This window comes from Protomyctophum parallelum (assembly GCF_964188405.1).
Source record: "Protomyctophum parallelum genome assembly, chromosome: 12".
Taxonomy (NCBI): Eukaryota; Metazoa; Chordata; class Actinopteri; order Myctophiformes; family Myctophidae; genus Protomyctophum; species Protomyctophum parallelum.
The window spans coordinates 22,184,377-22,206,178 of record NC_139712.1 but is presented as its reverse complement, the minus strand read 5'-3'; the positions used below and the strand labels follow the sequence as shown (position 1 = coordinate 22,206,178).

At 41.3% G+C, this 21,802-nt stretch overlaps 1 protein-coding gene across 1 annotated transcript in view; it reads left to right on the top strand.

Annotated features, from left to right (window-relative positions):
- Positions 1 to 4,884, top strand: part of lama1 (laminin, alpha 1) — a gene marked incomplete at both ends in the record, with an annotated part of 45,149 nt that extends 40,265 nt beyond the window's left edge. The window contains 8 exons of the mRNA XM_083777690.1: positions 118 to 292; positions 1,063 to 1,169; positions 1,846 to 2,035; positions 2,727 to 2,882; positions 3,088 to 3,241; positions 3,463 to 3,596; positions 3,911 to 4,124; positions 4,733 to 4,884. Coding sequence (XP_083633816.1) covers positions 118 to 292; positions 1,063 to 1,169; positions 1,846 to 2,035; positions 2,727 to 2,882; positions 3,088 to 3,241; positions 3,463 to 3,596; positions 3,911 to 4,124; positions 4,733 to 4,884 — 1,282 coding nt within the window. The remainder of the gene's footprint in view (positions 1 to 117; positions 293 to 1,062; positions 1,170 to 1,845; positions 2,036 to 2,726; positions 2,883 to 3,087; positions 3,242 to 3,462; positions 3,597 to 3,910; positions 4,125 to 4,732) is intronic.
- Positions 4,885 to 21,802: the final 16,918 nt, after the last annotated feature.

The following is a 21,802-nucleotide window of genomic DNA, read 5'->3' as shown; positions in this document are numbered from 1 at the left end:
GTGAGAACCACATATAAGCCCTCCCTGGGTTTCTTTTCTCACCTGCACACACTTCTCTTACCTTTTTGTACTGTTTTTATTGTGCGAATAAACTAAACTAAACTAAATCTCCCCTAGGCTTGTCGACCTATCATCAGCAGTCAAATACGAGGGCGCCGTGCTAGACCGCTGCGTATTGGAGGAGAGGGACAGCGGGGCGGTGCTTCCCGACGTCCCGGAAGCGGAACCCACTCCCGACCCGATCCCTCCCCCTCCCCCTCAGCTGAGCGCGCTGACGCCGGGAGCGCTGACGGTAAGACGCCCGTCCGTCCGTCCGTCCGTCCGGCTCGCCATGTCGCCTCGTGTCACAGGGACGACATGGCAATCTTTAACCGCCGCGGAAAACTCTCGATAATCGCTGAGATTTGGTTTTATTTATGGTGAAATTGTTGCCTTCGTCGTTCCCTCATTTCCCTGGACCCGAGTTGTCTCTTGTTATTGGCCAGTGCGTAATTTGTAAATCAACAGGTGTCCCGGAGAGCACATGTTCGTGCATGTGCTCTGAAGGAGCTCACAGTAATGTTAGGCTCGGGATAGAGTGCTCTTTGCATGAACTGAAGCCTGTCACTGAACGATGATGGAAGAGGTGCGCGTGTATTGTTGGCGGCGTTTTGCCGTGTGTGATTTATTGTTAAACCCATTCTGGGTCGGGAACCCCTTTTGGTGTTTTAAGGATTATGCTATACTTTAACTATTGAAAAATAGCGGATCTACAAGCTTGTATATGTCTGGTATTTTTGAAAAGTCGTGAAAATGTGCCGCAAATCTTTGAATGTATATTTCAGAGCGAACATTTTTAACTAAAATATTGGCTTCTGGGGGGGTCCCTGGAACTACATATTTTGAGATGGGGGTCCGTGGCCCAACAGAGATAATTCTGGGGGTCCTTGACATGAAAAAGGTTGAGCACCACTGACACAGAAACATGGGTTTTTCAGAAAAATGGTAGGATTTAAATGAACGGTTGCATACAATACAATGCTCTGACTTTTAACACGTGGATATCGCTGCTTGTCTGTCCAGTGTGCCTCGGGGGTGGAGCCTAGCTTCCTGCCATCGGCCAAGCAGTTTGGTTTGTCCAGACACAGTCACATGACCTTCACCATCGACCCCAACACTATACGCAAGAGGTAAGCGCGCGCACACACACATACGCACGCATGCACATTGCATGCACACACGCAAGCACGCCCACACACACACACACATGCTCTTACTCTGTTTCATGGAAGAAGTAGTCTCTCCGTCTCTCTCTCTCGCTCTTTCTCTGGGGTCATCCCTATGTTCCCCAGGTTCTATGTTCCCCAGGTTAGGTTTCTGGTTTAAGGACTTGTACTATACAATTGTATACATAAGTACAGAACAAAGAATGTTTGAGTCTGAGCAATTAAGTTTTAATTTATTTTATAACCAGTGTTAATTTTTAGTTGGCTAAGATTAGATACTTTAAGTACTAGCCTAGGCAGGCCTAAAGTTCAATGGATTGTTCAAAGACTAGAGATTAAATCTTAATTTGCTACTAAAAATAACACTAAGACTATGTTGCTAAAATACTTTCAGTCTTACTAGAATTACAAAAATTACTAGGTTAGGTTTCTGGTTTAGGTTTATTCTAAGTGGGGAACAAAGAACCTTTTTTTGCATGGTGGGGAACATAGAACCTGGGGAACATAGGCACACTCCCCTTTCTCTCTCTCTCTCTCTCTCTCTCTCTCTCTCTCTCTCTCTCTCTCTCATATATTCATGTAAAATGTCCTTGTTTGTTTTTGAGCGACTCTGTTCCTCTGCTTCCCTTCGCCTGTGTAGTTTCTCGCTCGGCCTGTCTCTGCGCACGCGCGCCGACAACGGTCTGATCCTCTACCTGGCCAACGGGAACCACATGGACTACGCCATTGTGCAGCTGGTGGGAGGGAGGCTGGTGTTCACCGTGGGCCTGGGGAAAGGGCCGGCCTCCGTCCGCTCGCCTGGCGCCATCAACGACGGCCAGTGGCACACCGTGAGTCCATTGTTCTGTTCTGACCCCTTTTTGGGGCCGGGAAACCCCTTTTTGGTGTTTCAAAGCATTATGTTAAAGGCTTTAGCTGTTGAAAAATAGCAGACCTACAAGCTCGTAGTGCGGCACCGAGTGCCGAGCTACGAGCTTGTAGGTCTGCTATTTTTAGAAAAAATCGTGAAAATGTGTCGCAAATCTTTGAATATATATTCTTTCAGAGCCAATGTTTTTAACTCAAATCTCTTCTTCTGGGAGGGGCCCCTGGAACAACATAATTTTCAGATGGGGGGGGGGGGGGGGTCGGCGGCATGTTACATATAATTTCGGGGGTCCTTGACATGAAAATGTTTGAGAACGAATGACATAGAAAGATGAGGTTTTTCAGAAAACTGTTCTACGATGGGTTAACCCATTCTGGGCGGGAACCCATTTTGGTGTCAGCACTATGTTATGCTTTAGCTATTGAAAAATAGCAGATCTACAAGCTCGTAGCGCGCCACTCGGTGGCGCGCTACGAGCTTGTAGGTCTGCTATTTTTTTTTTTCATCGAAGAGCGACTGACATAGAAGACATTTTTTAGAATCTGATCTCAGGTCAGAATGGAAAACTGTCGGGACGTAGAAGACATTTTTAGAATCTGATCTCAGGTCAGAATGGGTTCTAACGCGTGGCCCTGTTGTGCGTCCTCATGCAGGCGGTGCTGGAGCTGTCCAGGAAGTCCATCGGCCTGTCGGTGGACGGGGGCGGGGCTTCGGACGGCGTGCCGGTCAAGGGGAACACCCTGGACGTCAGCAGCACCTTGTACCTGGGAGGGATCCCCCACACGCACCCTACCAAGCGCACTGGCAACGTAATGCACGCACACGCACACACACACACACACACACACACACACACACACAACACACACTACCAGACGCACTGGAAATGTAATGCCTGACACGCACGCATGCAACTACAAAATGCACTGGCAATGTTAACACACATTTATCATATTTTTGTTTTTCTTTTATAATCAAGTCTCCCTCTCTCTCTCTCTCTCTGTCTGTCTGTAGGTCAGTCATAGTCTCTCGTCCTGTGTGCGTTCCGTCACTTTGGGAGGGGAGGAGTTAGATCTCTCTAGCCCCGCCTCCCAGCACCACACCACTTCCTGCTTCACCAACCAACAGACAGGAAGTTACTTTAACGGCTCAGGACACGCTATGCTCGGTATGTGACGTGTGTGTGTGTGTGTGTGTGTGTGTGTGTGTGTGTGTGTGTGTGTGTGTGTATTGTTTGCGTCAACACCTCATATAATTGTTTTATTAAAATGTAACATTTAAATAAACAATAAAACAGTCAATCTACAAATGTAATATTAATTGTATTTAATAATATTTTTGTGTGTGTGTGTGTGTGTGTGTGTGTGCGACGTGCGTGCGTGTTTACAGTGCGTGATGGTTACAAGGTGGGCTCTGATATGACGGTATCTCTGGAGTTTCGAACCAGCCAATCAGAAGCCGTTTTACTGGGCATCAGCAGCGCGAAGGTGGATGCTATTGGACTAGAAATTGTCAACGGACAGGTAAGCTGTCTATTGGTCAACTCGGCTCTAATGTGTGTACCGTGTCTTGACATTGTATATATATATATATATATATATATATATATATATATATGTAAATGTGAATGTATGAAAAATGTCAGGGAAATATCACGGCCCTCGTACGCATTAGAAGGACATTATATTTCTGACAACCAGTTGATAGCCAATGGTATGTTGTTGGTGAAACGTAGGATGGGGAATGGTGTCATTTTTGTCATTTTGATAGAAAACATAAAAAAGTTATTTACAGCAATGTAATCTCTCTCTCTGTCTCTCTCTCTCTCTCTCCCCAGGTGTACTTCCATGTCAATAACGGAGCAGGCCGCTTGTCTGTGAGGTCGGCTGGTCAGGGGGTGTGCGACGACCTCTGGCACCACCTGGTGGCCACGAAGACCAAGCACAGGCTGAGCCTGTCGCTGGACGGAGTGACAACGCACACACTCAACCCTCACCCACAATCCACCTCTGCAGAGACCAACAACCCTGTTTACCTGGGAGGATACCCAGGTAGAGCACACACACACACACACACACACACACACACACGTTTTCATTCAAAGGATCTTTATTGACATGAGAAAACATACTTTTACATTTCCGAAACAAGTGTCAAAATATAATAAAAACCGTTGACAATGGGGAAAATATATACAGTTGGAGTGGGTACGTAGCTTTGTGTAAACAGAGCAGGCTGTAAACAAATAGGCACATAGCACACACCAATGCTGTTGGGCAGAAACATTGTAAGAATGAATTCCCTACTTTGTCGTCATGCCACAGCAGCGCACATGCCAATATACAGCAGCTGATCTACAAGCTCACAACACACCGCGATGTGACGCATTGTTAGCTTGTGGATCTGCTATTCTCTATAAGAGAAAGTGGTATAACGCGTGCAGGTGGGTTTTACACATGTTGAACCAATGAAATGTATTATTAACAAGAGCTTGTGATGAAATATTGGAACTAGATTTTTTTCCCCCCCATTCCTGAAATAGTAACAGTTTTGGACAGGGCACCGACAGTGACGATATGCTATGATTAGACATCATATTAAACAGTGTCCCCTATCTATTTGTCTGTCTGTCTGTCTGTCTGTCTGTCTGTCTGTGCAGGTGGAGTCCGACAGAACTGTCTGTCGTCTACTTCCTGGTTCAAAGGTTGCATGAAGGACGTGCGTCTGGTGAAAGGTCACGTGACCCAGGAGTTGGACCTGAGTTCAGCTTCCAGCCTATCAGGAGTTACAGCTGGTGCCTGCCCTGCCTAGCAACGCCAACACCCTCTTCCCATTGGTCGAAACGTTTACCTTGTAGCCCTCTTCCTGTAGATACAGACGTATATAGATACAGCCCCGCCCTACATTGGCCTCAGTTACATGCAAAAAATGTATTCAGAATGAATTAATTAATTCCGAACAGAGATTCATACCCAACTGTTTACATGGAACCTGAATACAAGTATTCCTATTCCTCAATTGTTTACATGACCAAAGCATTCATTCGGAATATAACTTTGGACTATAGAGATGGCCACCCCATAACCGTTATCCCTTAAGAAATTAATAGCCAACAAACACTAACAGCTATTATTTGATAAAATATAATAAAAATATATGTTGAAGCGCAGTCCCTGCAACCACATGCGACCTCCACCCAAAACAACCCAGAACTAAAAAAACACAGCATCCATACATACACCCATACACTGCAATTGGCAATGGCACTGTAATTTGCCGATGGGTTTGTAAATAGCGCATTTTATTATGAAAACTGGTGTATTTGTATTTTTCGAATGGGTAACATAGCGCATTTCTGCACACATAAAATGTCTCCAAATGGCCATTCCTGCTTTGACATGGGCATAAAGCACTATAGTCTACTAAGGGCAGACATGTGTCAAATAATACATGTAGGCCTATTCCACATGGAATAAAGTGTTTATATGGTGATCTATACCGATTCAAACGGTATATACCACCCCTCCAGACCGGAATGAAAATGTATTGATGGGATATTCTATTCCAATTGAGGTGTTTACATGAATGAATGAATCCCGAATGAATGTCTGCATGTAAATGGGGCCATTGACACTTGGACCAAATGTGATGTCACGTCTGACTGAACCGATTGTTTGACTGGACCAGGAAGTAGTTTTGTTGTGAATTCTAATAAACTGATCATTTTGGAACTGTTGTCTGTTTTTCTTACTTCCAGCCCATAATCACAAAGTGGAATTTTATTTCTAGCATTTTTCTCAAATTGATATAAAAAAAAACCTGAAATCTCACATGTACATAAGTATTCACACTCTTTGATATGACACTCAAAACTGAGCTCAAATGCATCCTGTTTTTACTGATTGTCCTTGAGATGTTCCAATAGACCAATTATTTGTTTACAAACATTGGGACTGGGCGCACGGGTGACTGTTTCATGTAATCAATTCCCAACAGATCTCAAAACCTGTTGTTTCGGGGAGCGCTGGTTTCAGTCCATTCAACCTCCTCTTGTGAGTTGGCTAGTGAGGTGCACCCTAGGAGACATGTATACTTCAAAGCGCAACAGTGTTGGGCACAGAACAGCTGATATACAAGCTCACATCGCATCACAGTTGCGACTGTTGTGAGCGTAGAGGTCTGCGTGTGCGACACCATCACGGGATGAAACATAAATTATACTTGATGGGCTGCAGGTGCGCGTGCAGCCGTGCACAAATAGGCTCTGTTGCCGCGTTCATGAGCGCACCTCCCGTTCTTATGACAGCGACTGGAGGTGTGGTTTTGAGGACAACTGTTTTGAATCGCTATTATTGTTCAAACAACAGAAACCAAGGTCTATATATTTCAAGGGCGAGAGATCACAGTAAAAATCCTAATAATTCTTCCTCCACACTGGGAGAAAAACAGCATCTGAAAGTTTGATGGGGCATTTTTTACACGTGAGTGCAGTTAGAACTTTTCCATTGCATCTTATTTTCTTGGTTCTTGTGCTGCCGCTATGTGTGCGCAATCTGTTTTCTTATCAGTGTGACGTCGTCTCTTAAGGCTAATAACTTGACTAGTGTGCAACTGTGGCAAATTTAGTTGATTGGACTTTATTGGGAAAGGCACACACCTGTCTATATAAGGCCCCACAGCTCAGTGGGGAACTACCCGTTAGTCCGAACATGCACTGCTCCCGTGCTTGCGGTTAGGTTTAGGTTTGCTCCCGTGCTTGCGGTTAGGTTTAGGGTTAGAGATAGGGATAGTAATTTCAGAACAATGAACCTTCTGACTAATGACACGGCACCGCTCAGTGCATGGCAGAGCAAAAACCAAGCCATGAAGTCAAAGGAATCGTCTGTAGACCTCTGAGACAGAGTTGTATCGTGGCACAGAGCTGGGGAAGGGTACCAAACAAGTTCTGCAGCATTGAAGGTCCCGAAGAGCACATTAGCCTCCATCATTCGTAAGTTCAGAACCACCATGACTCTTCCTATAGAGCTGGCCGCCTGTCCAAACTGAGCAATCGGGGGAGAAGGGCCTTGTTCAGGGAGGTGACCAAGAACACCATGATCACTCTGACAGAGCTCCAGCATCACTGAGGAAATGGGAGAACCTTCCAGAGGGACAACCATCTCTGCAGCACTCCACCTGATGAAACCAAAATAGAGCTTTTTGGCCTGAATGCCAAGTGTCACGTCTGGAGGAAACCAGGAACCACTCATCACCTGGCAAATACCATCCCGATTCCCTACGGTGAAGCATATGGTGGCAGCATCATGCTTGTATGGACAACTCTGTGAAAGTCCTTGAGAGGCCCAGCCAGAGCCCAGACTTAATTGAACCCCATTGAGCATCGCTGGAACGACCTGAAAATAGCTGTGCAGCGACGCTCCCCGTCTAACCTGACAGAGATTGAGAGGGATCTGCCGAGAAGAGTGCCAAGCTTGTAGCATCATTCCCAAAAAGGCTTAAGGCTGTAATTGCTGCCAAAGGTATATAATATGAACCTTTATTGAGAAAAGGATATCCCCTTGAGATGTATCATCTCGTTTTCGAGGGGGTCCAGCAACATACAGTAAATACAGAGCAATACAGCAGACAAAAACATCACAACAAATACATCCATGCATACATTACAAAACAAAACAGAAAGCTCTCCCAAGCTGTCCGCTCCCACCCCACCTAATCACCCATAATGAACATAGATCAAAAATCAGAGATCAAAAACAGACATAATACCGTATGCACATGCAGTAAAATGCATTAACGACATGAAATAAATACACAACTACAAACGTGCACATGCATAGATGTCAAATTACAGTATATTCGCAGGTCTGTATGTAAGAAACAAACTGAGGCACATCAGAAGCAGGAGCAGGGTATTTGAAGATAAGTAAGGATAGAGACTGATATTGAAGGAGTTAATCGATCTAAGAGAACTGGGGAGATTGTTCCAGTCATCCGGAGCATTTGAAAACACGTCGGCCGACTAATTTTCTAATGTTGGTGGGGGCTCTGTATTCCTCAGATTAGATGAGCTAAAGGGAAGCAAAATACTGTTTTAAATATTCAGGGTAGTTAAAGTGAATGCATTTGAAGATGAATATCAGCCTTCTAACCATTTGAGGGTCTCATAACACATAAGGACACCTCAGTATGAAAGGTGCCTCAACAAAGTACTAATTCAAGAGTGTGAATACTTATGTACATGTGTTTTTCCAGTTTATCATTTTTAATAAATTAACAAAATATTCAACAAGACTTTTTTGAATTTACCGGTAATCCCTTTTGAAATGAAAAAGTGAAGGACGTGTGAATACTTTCCGGATGCTTTAGCCAGATGTGAAGTGGCACAACAAAAATGCCTTAAGGCCCACGCAGTGCGATATTAGTATACTATGGCCAAACCAGGCTACTGTAGGAGCTCTGAGAGTTACAAGGCAGAGCACATTTAACCCCCCCCCCCCCAGCATCCACATTCAGGGGGGAACATAGCAGAAGTACATAGCATGGTTTTTGACTGCTTGTTGTGTTTTGCTTTGCTTGTCTTTTTCTTTTTGTCTTTTTTCTTTCATGTAAAGTCATGTGAATTATGTTTTTGAATAATCTATAAAAACTGGGTCAACAACAGAGTTGGGGATAGGCTACAAATGGGGTGTAAAAGGAGATATTGTGTTTTTGTATATTAGAGAGTTGGGGACAGGGCGGGGAACACTAAACCAGGTTATCACCCAGATTTTCACAATATTTCACATATGTTGCTGAATGCTGATGTCTATAGGCTACCGTCGAGTCGACTTTGCCCGTGAAATGTCATGTTGACATATTAAAGCAGAGTAGGCTACCTCAAATTGTCATGCATTGCAGTAGCCTACTTTAATATATTTTGATGATACACATACACCCAAACAAATACAGCCAGGTGGACCGTGGAGGGATGATGATTAGCCTACTATATGATATGAAGCACCTGTGTGGATTCATTATACAGGAAGGAAATGGAGAAAACCCAAACAGAAAAGTCAATGGTGGTGAGGAGGGGGTCCAGAAAGTACAGTAGGCCTACGAGCTAAACAAATAAAGATAAATATTATCATAAATATCTGGAGGCTGGTGCACTGCAGATAAATGTTTTTAAGACTAACACAATATGTTTGACCAGCAGAGCAGCATAGTGCTCTCTTGAAAGAGTGTTGTGTTGTCGCTCAGTCGGTAGCCTATAGCGGTGCTAACGTTGTTCTCCCGACTCCAGAACAGGGTATACCGACGTCCCAAATACAGAAAAAGCCAAGGTAACCACGGGCCATGGCCGGGTCCCTCCCCCGGGGTGAGGGGAAGACAAGTGGACCTTCTTGCTTGCAGACTGACTATTATCCCCGATGTCGAGAGGAGACAAGATAAACAATTTCGTTTTAGTTGTATCAACACTGGGGCAGGTTGAGCGTCGAGTCTGTGAGCGTAAAGACTATCGTAGCCTACTACTACTGAGGAAGTGATGATGAAGAAGATGATGAGCAGACAGGCAGAGGAAGAGTGTCCCGCGCATGTTGCAGTTAAGCAGTTTCTCCTTACATCGCTACAACCTGCTGACTGACTGACTGTCAGACTTTGGACTCCAAGGCTACGGTAACAGGTACGGTCGCCCCTTTCCCATCTCGCTCCACTACTAGGTCTACCTAGCTGTAAATAACAAGGTACCAAGACAACTTACCCTTTTCCCACCTCAGACGAAAAAGTGCGGACATCTTACCCCGAAAGTCCGGACAACTCACAGGACATCTAACCCCGAAAAGTGAACACAACTCACCCCAGTGAGCTGTTTCCATGACATCATTGGCACTTTATAAAATAACTTTAAAATATCTAAAACACGTAAGCCTATTACACACAAAAAAGTGTTTCTTGTTTCCCAAACATAATTAAAATAAGATATGGTTGTGTAACAGGTTTTTGGGAGAGTTGTTACTACTCTAGTTCGGACTCCAGTTCACACCAATATGGAGCAAATGACACGACACAAAGGGATAAGGTATAAAAGTACAAAAGCCTTTTTATTATAATCTAAGCATATTAATTAATTCAACAATACAATGGATAAATGCAAGGGTACCCTTTTTTTTTAAACAAAACAATAAATCAATTCAACACATTAATCACTTCATCACATTTAAAATAGCAAGCAGCAACTGTTAAAACTAGAGAGGAGAGAGTCAGTGATTCAGAGGTTAGAAATACCACAGTCCAGTCGTGAATGCGATCCGGGTATTGCGCCTCGCCACAGCCGTGACGAGACAGCTAATTTAGTCCGATCCATATTGTCCAGTCCGGGACTTCCGCGTCGCCGCTATCCGGGTGTCCTGACGCTCCGCTGTTTAAACAAATAGAATGGTGAAATGAGTGAGCCCTCTCACAACCGGCACTTTCAACTATGATAGAACACACACGCTGGCGTTATTACTTTCCTTTCAAAGGGAGTAGGAAGAGCATATCAATAATCAATCTCTGGTCTGCTGCTCCACTGCCGTCACAACATCCGGCTGGCACCAGCACCTCAACACAGAAAACGGGAACTCGAATCACCTTACTGTAGTCTGTCACACTATAGAGCCTTATACCACGCAGTCAATAGAACGGAGGCATATAGATACTTTCCTTAAAGGTATATTCAGTGATTTCACTTAATTCAAATATCACTTATTTTTTTGTTTTGTTGTGATAATCCTCCCTACTATAGAGTGTGCTGGCCATATAAGGAGTTCCTCCCTGTCCCCAGTTAACCCCTGGGGGTCAAAAAACCTTAGGTTTCGTTTTTGACTCTCTATCCTGATTGGACGAAAGGCTGGGTCCCACAGCCAAAAACGAAACCTAAGGGTTTTTGAGTGAAATCACTGAATATACCTTTAAGTCAGATGATAGAGAGCGTTGACATTGCAGAGTGATCAATCTCAGCGACGTGGAGGAGGCGATGAGGACATCGGACCCACACTGTAGTATAGAGGAGGAGAGGAGTCAGGTCCGCGGGCACAGCGTGGAGAGACGAGGAATTATTTATATCTGGCCTACAACATGCACACATACAACATGTTTTCCACTCTATGACAGTTGCAGTGAAATGGCCCTTTAAACGCAAGACAGGCTCGATTTTCTCTCCATGCTTATTTTCCAGTTAGTCTTGATATGATCAGGGTTGGGAAGTAACGGAAAAAAATAAAAAAAACTTAACCGTAACGTCTTAGAGTACATTTTAAAATGTGTAATCTGGATTACAGTAACTGGGGTGTTGTAACGGGGGTTACATGAGGATTACATTCTCCCCTTCCCCTCATTTTACAAACAAGTTATGAATTATTATAACACCAAACAACCACCTGCAAGAGCGCACACTCCGCACACACGGCAATGGATTGGAGTTGAGCGCAGCACGCACCTCTCTGACTCTGTGTAAAATCCTCACAGTGGAGGCTGCTGCTGCGTCAGGGCGGTGTTGCCAAATTTGCGAGAGCAACCAGGTTGCGAGAGCTATCTATGAAAACAAGCCCAAATTTGTATTGTATTGTATCTCCACAAGCTCCAAGTGTTGCATGACAGCGCTTTGTGAGCTTGCAGATGATCCATTTTCGGTGTGCGGCGCCAGCCAGGTCCTCACAAGTATAGTACTATAAAACACCGCCACGGCCACCATGATCAAGTCCTCATAGCCAACAAAAAGGTTGATATTTAAATCGTGCTATTCTCGGCCAATTTTCAACCGATTGTTCTAGTGTACATTTTCATTCGGTGTATAATTCATGTTTTTTATATGCTTTTATTAAATTATATGGAGTGAGATGCTATCGGCATATAGTTCATGTGCGCCGTGGCTCTGCTTGACATTACATTTTCTATCGCCTGTAACCTAACCTGTCTGGTTTAGCCACTTGACTACACACAGTACTACAGTAGGCTATGTGTAGTGTAGGCCAATAAATTAAGGTTTTATTCAATTGCAATCTACCGGTAGGCCTACAGTTTATAATGAAATTATTTATTTGTCCGCTGCTTCCCCTTGCTGCATCAGAACATGTAGTGGTTACACCTGTGTGTTGATACGCTCCCTCTTACAATTAAATCAAAATGCATTGCCTGCAATGTTTATTGTTTACCATACTAAAAAAAGATGACTGCATGGAACTGTATGTAACCAAATGATGGCCAGGTGCAGACCGGTGCAAAAAGCCGTGGCTGGTGTGCAAAGAAATAGCAGATCTACAAGTTCACAATGCGTCGAGCCTCGGCGCGTTGTAAGCTTGTAGGTCTTGTACAATATTGTTGCACTAAATTGGAGGAGGATGAGTATTGTATTGGAGCTTGTATTATCTAATTAAATTGAAGTAATGGAGTAATCGGGATTACGTTACTGACTACATTTTTTAGCAAGTAACTTGTAACTGTAGGGGATTCCTTTTTAAAAGTAACCCTCCCAACCCTGGATATGATGGACTATTGAGTCCATATCAAGTTAAAACTATATGTACAGAACATGTTGAAACTACATGAGCAGAACATGTCAAAACTACTACAGTTACTTTCTTCCTATTTTGATGACAGGTGGAACATTTACAATATGTTCTCAGCTTCTAGATTGGCTATTTTCATCATCTACAATACACACTGCCTACTAAGTGTCCACTCAACTCATCTGTGCACTGTGTCACTGACAGCTAACCTAGTGGGGGAGTGGGTGGGAGTGATTATGCAAGCCATTAGGGGTATCTATTGTCACACCCATTCCTGGGGCCCAGAGGTGCTAAAATCTTTTGAATCTTTGCAGGGGAAATTCTGTACTTTGGGGTTTCCGGTTCAACAAGTTTCAGATGGTCATTTCAATGAACAATACATCATATGAAAGCTTACATTATGTAGTTTCATAATATGTAAAAAACTGAAAAATGACCATGGCCCCTTGTTTATCAAACCACTGTACTTATAGATTGGCTATTTTCATCATCTACAATACATTAAAATAGGGCTTGAGAGGATCAATTGTGAATTTATCCTATACAAAATAATACATCAATAAGGCCCACAATATCACAATATCACCATCAAAGTCAGATTAAATGTATTATTTCCAACAGATGTTTTATGTAACAGAGTCTGATGACTGAAGTTCATTCAGAATGCTGAATGTCTTCAGAAATATAAAGAAAGTTGAACATCAGTTCTTAAATCTTAACACTGGGTCGCTGTGTGTGAAATAATGCAATTTTAAAATACTATAGGCCTACTACTATACTATACATATAAGAAAGTTACACAACACAGCTGTAACTTTATATTTTACTGAATCTGATTGCACTTTTATAATGTTGTTTTCTTAATGTTTTATATAAAACACATTGCATTGCCTTGTTATTGTGGGGAGGCATACTATGATCCGACGGAGCATTGCTCCGAAGGAGCAATGGTCCGAGGTGCGCTGGGGGTCGGGAGAGGGTTGGGGTTAGGTTTAGGTGTCTGCCCCGGGGGAGGTTAGGGTTAGGGTGAGGGTTTGAGGTAGGTTGTCGATCGGACCAATGCTCCGTCGGATCAAAGTATAATAACCGTTATTGTGAGCAGTGATTGGCCAGTTTGGTTCTTGGTGTGTCCCGCCGCCCTCACTCTGATTGGCCCACTGTTAGTTTTAACAAGAGCTTGGTCTGCTTTGTGTCACTTTAATCTCTGCTAGTTGTTGAACTAGAGCTGAACTTCTTCTCTCTGCACTAGCTGAAGCATTTCGTTTTTTATTTTGGTTCTACTTTACTACATACTTTTTTAAATATTTCCGCTCTATTTCAAAAATCTACTTGGGCAAGTTTTGAGTTATGGCTTTACTACAAACGTTGAAGTCCTTGGTCAACCAGAGACTATCTGCTGCTGCGGAAGAGATATTTGGGGTCGTTGGAAGAATTCTAACAGAGTACGAGGATGAAGCTTTCCACATCAAGCAAGAAACTGACCACCAACGCAGAGTACTGGATATGGTTTTACAACCAATAGTCAAGCTACAGAGAACAGGTTGGTAAAACCTTTACTATGTTAACCTTTACTATGTTAACTGTTACAGGCTTGAACACAACTGCATTAATCCATTCATGTTAAGGTTAAACTCTCATTCAAAAACATTATCTGTGGATATAATATATCCACAGATAATGTTTTTGAATGAGAGTTAATTTATCATTAGCTACAACCTATTGCTATCTGATATTATCAGATAGCAATAGGTTGTAGCTAATGATAAATTATATTTGAGAAACAAGGAGAGGCTTGTTTAAAAAAATTAAGCATTGTGGAGGTAAGAAACAATCATTTGTGTGACACTTCACACTGAAAGCAAAACAGCATTAGGACAGATATGGAACTAACAGTGGAAGTTTCCTCCAACCACAACTACATATAACCGGTTGATCACATCTAATCTTGACCAATACAAAGACACCAATGTTCAATATAATATAATAATGGGTTTCTCATTTTTATCTTCTGTCTAGACTCCCTACACCTCCTTGTGTGTAAAGAGGAGGTATTTACTGAGCAGCAGGAGAGAACATCCAGTCTGGTTAAAGAGGAACCAGAGTCTCCACAGATTAAAGATGAACAGGAGGAGAGAACATCCAGTCTGGTCAAAGAGGAACCAGAGTATCCACAGATTAAACAAGAACAGGAGGAGAGAACCTCCAGTCTGATCAAAGAGGAACCAGAGTCTCTACAGATTAAAGAGGAGGTTGATGAGCTACTTCAAAGATCAGAGGAGGATGGTGGATCAACAGAGACATTACTATCAGTGAAACATGAACATGATGAAAACATACAAACAGAACCTGTAGCCAGCACCTCATCTCAACACATGGAAACACAAGCTGATGTACATGATTGTGGGGAATCACAACAAACTAGTGATGATCAGCTCATCTCTTCACACTGTTCTGAATCTGACATCACTGAAGACAGTGATGAGACCATGGATGACCAGTCAAGTTTAAACACACTGAAATCACACAATAAACAACACATGGGAGGAAATAGTTTGTCTTTGAGTAACAAGCTGCTCCATGACCACAAATCACCAAAACAAAGTCACTCCACGAGGAGTCAAATAGGTAAGAAAGGTTTTAGTTGTGCAGATTGTGGTAAAATGTTTAATCGCAAGGGAAATCTGAAGACGCACACATTGATTCATTCAGGGGAAAAGCCCTTTACATGTACAGTTTGTGGCAAAGGCTGTACTCATAATGGCCATTTAAAAACACACATGATGACTCATACAGGTGAAAAGCCCTTTACATGTACAGTTTGTGGCAAGGGCTGTGGTCTAAAGACTGATCTAAAAAGACACATGATGAGTCATACAGGGGAAAAGCCCTTTACATGTACAGTTTGTGGCAAAGGCTTTACTCATAATGGCCATTTAAAAATACACATGATTACTCATACAGGGGAAAAGCCCTTTAGATGTACAGTTTGTGGCAAGGGCTGTAGTCATAATGGGAATTTAAACGTACACATGAGGACTCATACAGGGGAAAAACCCTTTACATGTACAGTTTGTGGCAAGGGGTTTATTCAACCGAGTGATCTAAAAACACACATGAAGATGTGTAATAAAGAGGAAAAAGGCTGTTAAATGATGAGTGTTTTTTTTCTTCATCAAATAAGGCATTATGTTGACACTTATGTCAAGTATTCAGTTTAGTCCAGCTATGTACATTAAACATGATGGACTATCAATTATTTTAATCAATTTTCAACTTGCATAATGACCTGATGATATTGATATAACAATATGAGAAGCAGTGTTTGCCCACATTCTTTAGCAATTAAAATGTGACATTAATTAATATTCACAGACTAGTGGTGCAATTGTAACTTGTGTCTGTGTTGACATGTGTTGTTTGGACTAACATATCATCATAGTGTATTTCTATGATTTCGATTATATGTTTAGATTCTCTGTATTATGTTGTCTTCATAGAATTGTAAGAGAAAATATTTACTCTGTGAAAAACACTGTCCGTAATTTCTTCTTTTTCAAATAAAGGGTTGACAGCTACACATCCTTTGTGTGTTCATTACAGAAAGCTCATCACAACACATGTGCTTCACCTTTAACTTGTACTGTAAACAATACAGTGACAAGAACGGCTTCATTTTACATCCTGCGGGCCAAACTATTACTATAAGGAACATGATAGGAGTATTAAATTAAAAAGTCCACACATATTTTACTTGAACTTTCTACATTGAACATGGCAGGAGTACGTCTTAATACTGTCCATTGTACTTAACCTGTGACTACATGTAGATCTAGCATATAATAGGAAATGCTTCATTTTCTAACAATTGTGTGCAAGGATGGTGACATATCCCTTAGTCATACTGTGATGATGGTTAAAACTATGACAAAATAATAGTAGTTGTGGACGTGAGTTGATATGTTATCTGACCATTGGTATGAATGAAACTTTTTTATATTTTATCTTTACTGTACAATACCAGTGCATTATTATTTCTAGTCGTAGGATACGGGAATTCCACCTTTAACTACCTTGTTAGACGACATGGGTTGTGAATGTTGTGGAATGTTTAGGAGCATGTCTGTCCCATTGTTAATGGACAGGTGATAATGGGTTAGGGTGTGTAACCCTATTGCTGAATGGATCGACCAACAGATTTGCATGTGATCCTTTTAGTATCACCATCTCGCACCACTACTCAAAGCCTACCTAGCTATAAATAACAAGGTAACAAGACAACTTACCCTTTTCCCACCTCAGACGAAAAAGTGCGGACATCTTACCCCGAAAGTCCGGACAACTCACCGGACATCTCACCCCGAAAAGTGAACACAACTCACCCCGGTGAGCTGTGTCCATGACATCATTGGCACTTTGAAATACTAAAATATCTAAATACACGTATTACACACAAACAAGACAGGCTCGATTTTCTCTCCATGCTTATTTTCCAGTTAGTCTTGATATGATAGACTATTGAGTCCATCATATCAAGTTAAAACTTCATGTACAGAACATGTTGAAACTACATGTGCAGAACATGTCAAAACTACTACAGCTACTTTCTTCCTATTTTGATGACAGGTGGAACATTTACAATATGTTCTCAGCTTCTAGATTGACTATTTTCATCATCTACAATACATTAAAATAGGGCTTGAGAGGATCAATCGTGAATTTATCCTATACAAAATAATACATCAATAAGGCCCACAAATAAGGCCCTCAGAAATATAAAGAAAGTTGAACATCAGTTCTTAAATCTTAACACTGGGTCGCTGTGTGTGAAATAATTCAATATTAAAATACTAATACTACTACGGGGAGAACAGGGTAAGATGAACCACTTTTTGCTTAAGTTGTCCTGGAAGCAAGGCAAAATGAGATGGCAGTAAAATCTAATGATCTACCCATATTTCAGGATGTCTTCTATCAATATTGAAATGATGAGTAAGCATATATGACAAAGGGCAATGAGAATATGACCTTTAAAAAATAAAGTGGTCATGTGGCTCAACTTGCCCCAGGTAAGGGGTAAGTTGATCCAAGTCGAGGGGCAAGTCGAACCACATGATATTTTAATGTTAAAAGCTTAAACTTGAACAGATAATGTATTCACAAAAATAATATAATAACAGTTTTCTTATTTATTTGTTTATTTATTATTTAAACACTATTAAGACAATTAAATACAGTTTGTTATTTGTTGTTGTTATTATTATTATTATTTATTTGTTATTTGTTGTTTAATACAATATTGCAAACTTCTGTTAAATGAGTATGTACATGCACATTAAAGGTCATTCAGTATAATTTGAGTAGCAAAGACTTAATAAAAAATATGAATAGTGATTCCCATTGACTCAATTTACCCCCGGACATTGGCTCATCTTACCCATAGCCACTATTTTAGAAAACAATGACTAGAATAAGCTATGTCAGACAATTTAATTGCTAAATGATTCACATGGTTCTATCCATTGGCAAATCATCAACGTGTATGATATTACATTTTAGACCTAGATACATTTTGCTTTGTATAGCAGTCATTTTACATGATGTGTCAAAATTTTACTTTGAGCGACAAAAACAGTTTTTTGTGTAAAATAATGTTTTCTACTTTCCCCATGTGCTTCCCAACTTCACAGCCAGGTGTAAATTATGGATGCTTACTAGATTTAAGGTCACATGACAACACAGGTTTCTAGTTTTCTAGATAAAGGGGGTGGTTCAACTTAAACGCTGGCTCATCTTACCCCGTTCTCCCCTACTATACATATAGGAAAGTTACACAACACAGCTGTGACTTTATATTTTACTGAATCTGACTTTTATAATGTTTCATTTTCTTAATGATTTATACAAAACACATTGCATTGCCTTGTTGTTGTGAGCAGTGATTGGCCAGTTTTGTTCTTGGTGTGTCCCGCCTCCCCCCCACTCTGATTGGCCCACTGTTAGTATTTAACAACAGCATCGTCTGCTTTGTGTCACTTTAATCTCTGCTACTTGTTAAGAGCTGAACTTCTTCTCTCTGCACTAGCTGAAGCATTTAGTTTTTTGTTTTGGTTCTACTTTACTACATACTTTTTTAAATATTTTCGCTCTATTTAAAAAATCTACTTGGGCAAGTTTTGAGTTATGGCTTTACTACAAACATTGAAGTCCTTGGTCAACCAGAGACTATCTGCTGCTGCTGAAGAGATATTTGGGGTCGTTGGAAGAATTCTAACAGAGTACGAGGATGAAGCTTTCCACATCAAGCAAGAAACTGACCACCAACGCAGACTACTGGATATGGTTTTACAACCAATAGTCAAGCTACACAGAACAGGTTGGTAAAACCTTTACTGTGTTAACCTTTACTATGTTAACTGTTACAGGCTTGAACATGTTTGAACACAACTGCATCAATCCATCCAATCATGTTAAGGTTAAACTCTCATTCAAAAACATTATCTGTGGATATATCAGATAGCAATAGGTTGTAGCTAATGATACATTTTATTTGAGAAACAAGGATAGGCTTTTTTTTAAAGAAATTAAGCATTGTGGAGGTAAGAAACAATCATTTGTGTGACACTTCACACTGAAATCATAACAGCATTAGGACAGATATGGAACTAACAGTGGAAGTTTCCTCCAACCACAACTACATAACCGGTTGAACACATCTAATCTTGACCAATACAAAGACACCAATGTTCAACATAATATAATAATGGGTTTCTCATTTGTATCTTCTGTCTAGACTCCCTACACCTCCTTGTGTGTAAAGAGGAGGTATTTACTGAGCAGCAGAAGAGAACATCCAGTCTGGTCAAAGAGGAACCAGAGTCTCCACAGATTAAAGAAGAACAGGAGGAGAGAACCTCAAGTCTGATCAAAGAGGAACCAGAGTCTCTACAGATTAAAGAGGAGGTTGATGAGCTACTTCAAAGATCAGAGGAGGATGGTGGATCAACAGAGACAGTACTATCAGGGAAACATGAACATGATGAAAACATACAAACAGAACATGTAGCCAGCAACTCATCTCAACACATGGAAACACAAGCTGATGTACATGATTGTGGGGAATCACAACCAACTAGTGATGATCAGCTCATCTCTTCACAATGTTCTGAATCTGACATCTGGTCTCATCTGTTTACCGGTCTCATCTGGGATGAGACCATGGATGACCAGTCAAGTTTAAACACACTGAAATCACACAATACACAACAGATGGGAGGAAATAGTTTGTTTTTGAGCAAAAAGCTGCTCCATGACCTCGAACCACCAAAACAAAGTCACTCCATAAGGAGTCACACGGGTAAGAAATATTTTAGTTGTGCAGATTGTGGCAAAATGTTTAATCGTAAGCACCATCTGAAGATGCACACAATGATTCATTCAGGGGAAAGGCCATTTGTTTGTACAGTGTGTGACAAAGGCTTTAATCAAAGGGGTAGTCTAAAAATACACATGATTAATCACACAGGGGAAAAGCCCTTTACGTGTACAGTTTGTTGCACAGGCTTTGTTAGAACGGGTGATCTAAAAAGACACATGAGGACCCACACAGGGGAAAAGCTCTTTATGTGTACAGTTTGTGGCAAGGGCTGCAGTCAAGAGGGTAATCTAAAAGTACACATGAGGACTCATACAGGGGAAAAGCCCTTTAAGTGTACAGTCTGTGGCAAGGGCTGTATTCATAATGGGGCATTGAAAGTACACATGAGGACTCATACAGGGTAAAAGCCATTTACGTGTACAGTTTGTGGCAAGGGCTGTAGTCAAAAGAGTGATCTAAAAACACACATGAAGATGTGTCATAAAGAGGAAAAGGCTGTTAAATGATGAGTGGTTTTTTTCTTCTTCAAATAAGGCATTATGTTGACACTTATGTCAAGTATTCAGTTTAGTCCAGCTATTTACATTAAACATGATGGACTATCAATTATTTTAATCAATTTTCAATTTGCATAATGACCTGATGATATTGATATAACAATATGAGAAGCAGTGTTTGCCCACATTCTTTAGCAATTAAAATGTCACATTAATTAATATTCACAGACTAGTGGTGCAATTGTAACTGTAATTGTGTTGTTTGGACTAACATATCATCATTGTGTATTTCTATGACTTTGATTATATGTTTAGATTCTCTGTATTATGTTGTCTTCATAGAATTGTAAGAGAAAATATTTACTCTGTAAAACGTAATTTCTTCTTTTTCAAATAAAGGGTTGACCGCTACACATCCATTGTGTGTTCATTACAGAAAGCTCATCACAACACATGTGCTTCACCTTCAACTTGTACTGTAAACAATACAGTGACAAGAACTGCTTCATTTTACATCCTGCATGCCAAACTATTACTACAAGTAAGACGCGCAAACGCGGGAAGCGAACGCAGCTCGTGTGTGTGTGGTTGTGTGTGTGTGTGTGTGTGTGTGTGTGTGTGTGTGTGTGTGTGTGTGTGTGTGTGTGTGTGTGTGTGTGTGTGTGTGTGTGTGTGTGTGTGTGTGTGTGCTACAGCTGCGCCCTGTGTGTGTGTGTGTGTGTGCTACAGCTGCGCCCTCTGGTGGCGGGCGGGTGGTGTAACAGCGGGACAGACACACAGACACACACACAGACACACACACAGACATTCAGCCCTTGCTGTCATAGTAAGTGGCTCACTGCGTTCGCAATAAGGAACATGATAGGAGTATAGATTCAATTAAAAAGTCCACACATATTTTACTTGAACTTTCTACATTGAACATGGCAGGAGAACGTCTTAATGTTACAGAGTGCATACTGTCCATTGTACTTAACCTGTGACTACATGTAGATCTAGTGTATCATAAGAAATGCTTCATTGTCTAACAATTGTGTGCAAGGATGGTGACACATCCCTTAGTCATACTGTGATGATGGTTAAAACTATGACAAAATAATATTAGTTGTGGACGTGAGTTGATGTTATCTGACAATTGGTATGAATGAAACATTATTTTATTTTATTTTTTACTGTACAATACCAGTGCATTATAATTTCTGGTCGTAGGATACGGGAATTCCACCTTAATCTACCTTGTTAGAAGATGTCTGTCCCATTGTTAATGGACAGGTGATAATGGGTTAGGGTGTGTAACCCTATTGCTGAATGGATCGACCAACATATTTGCA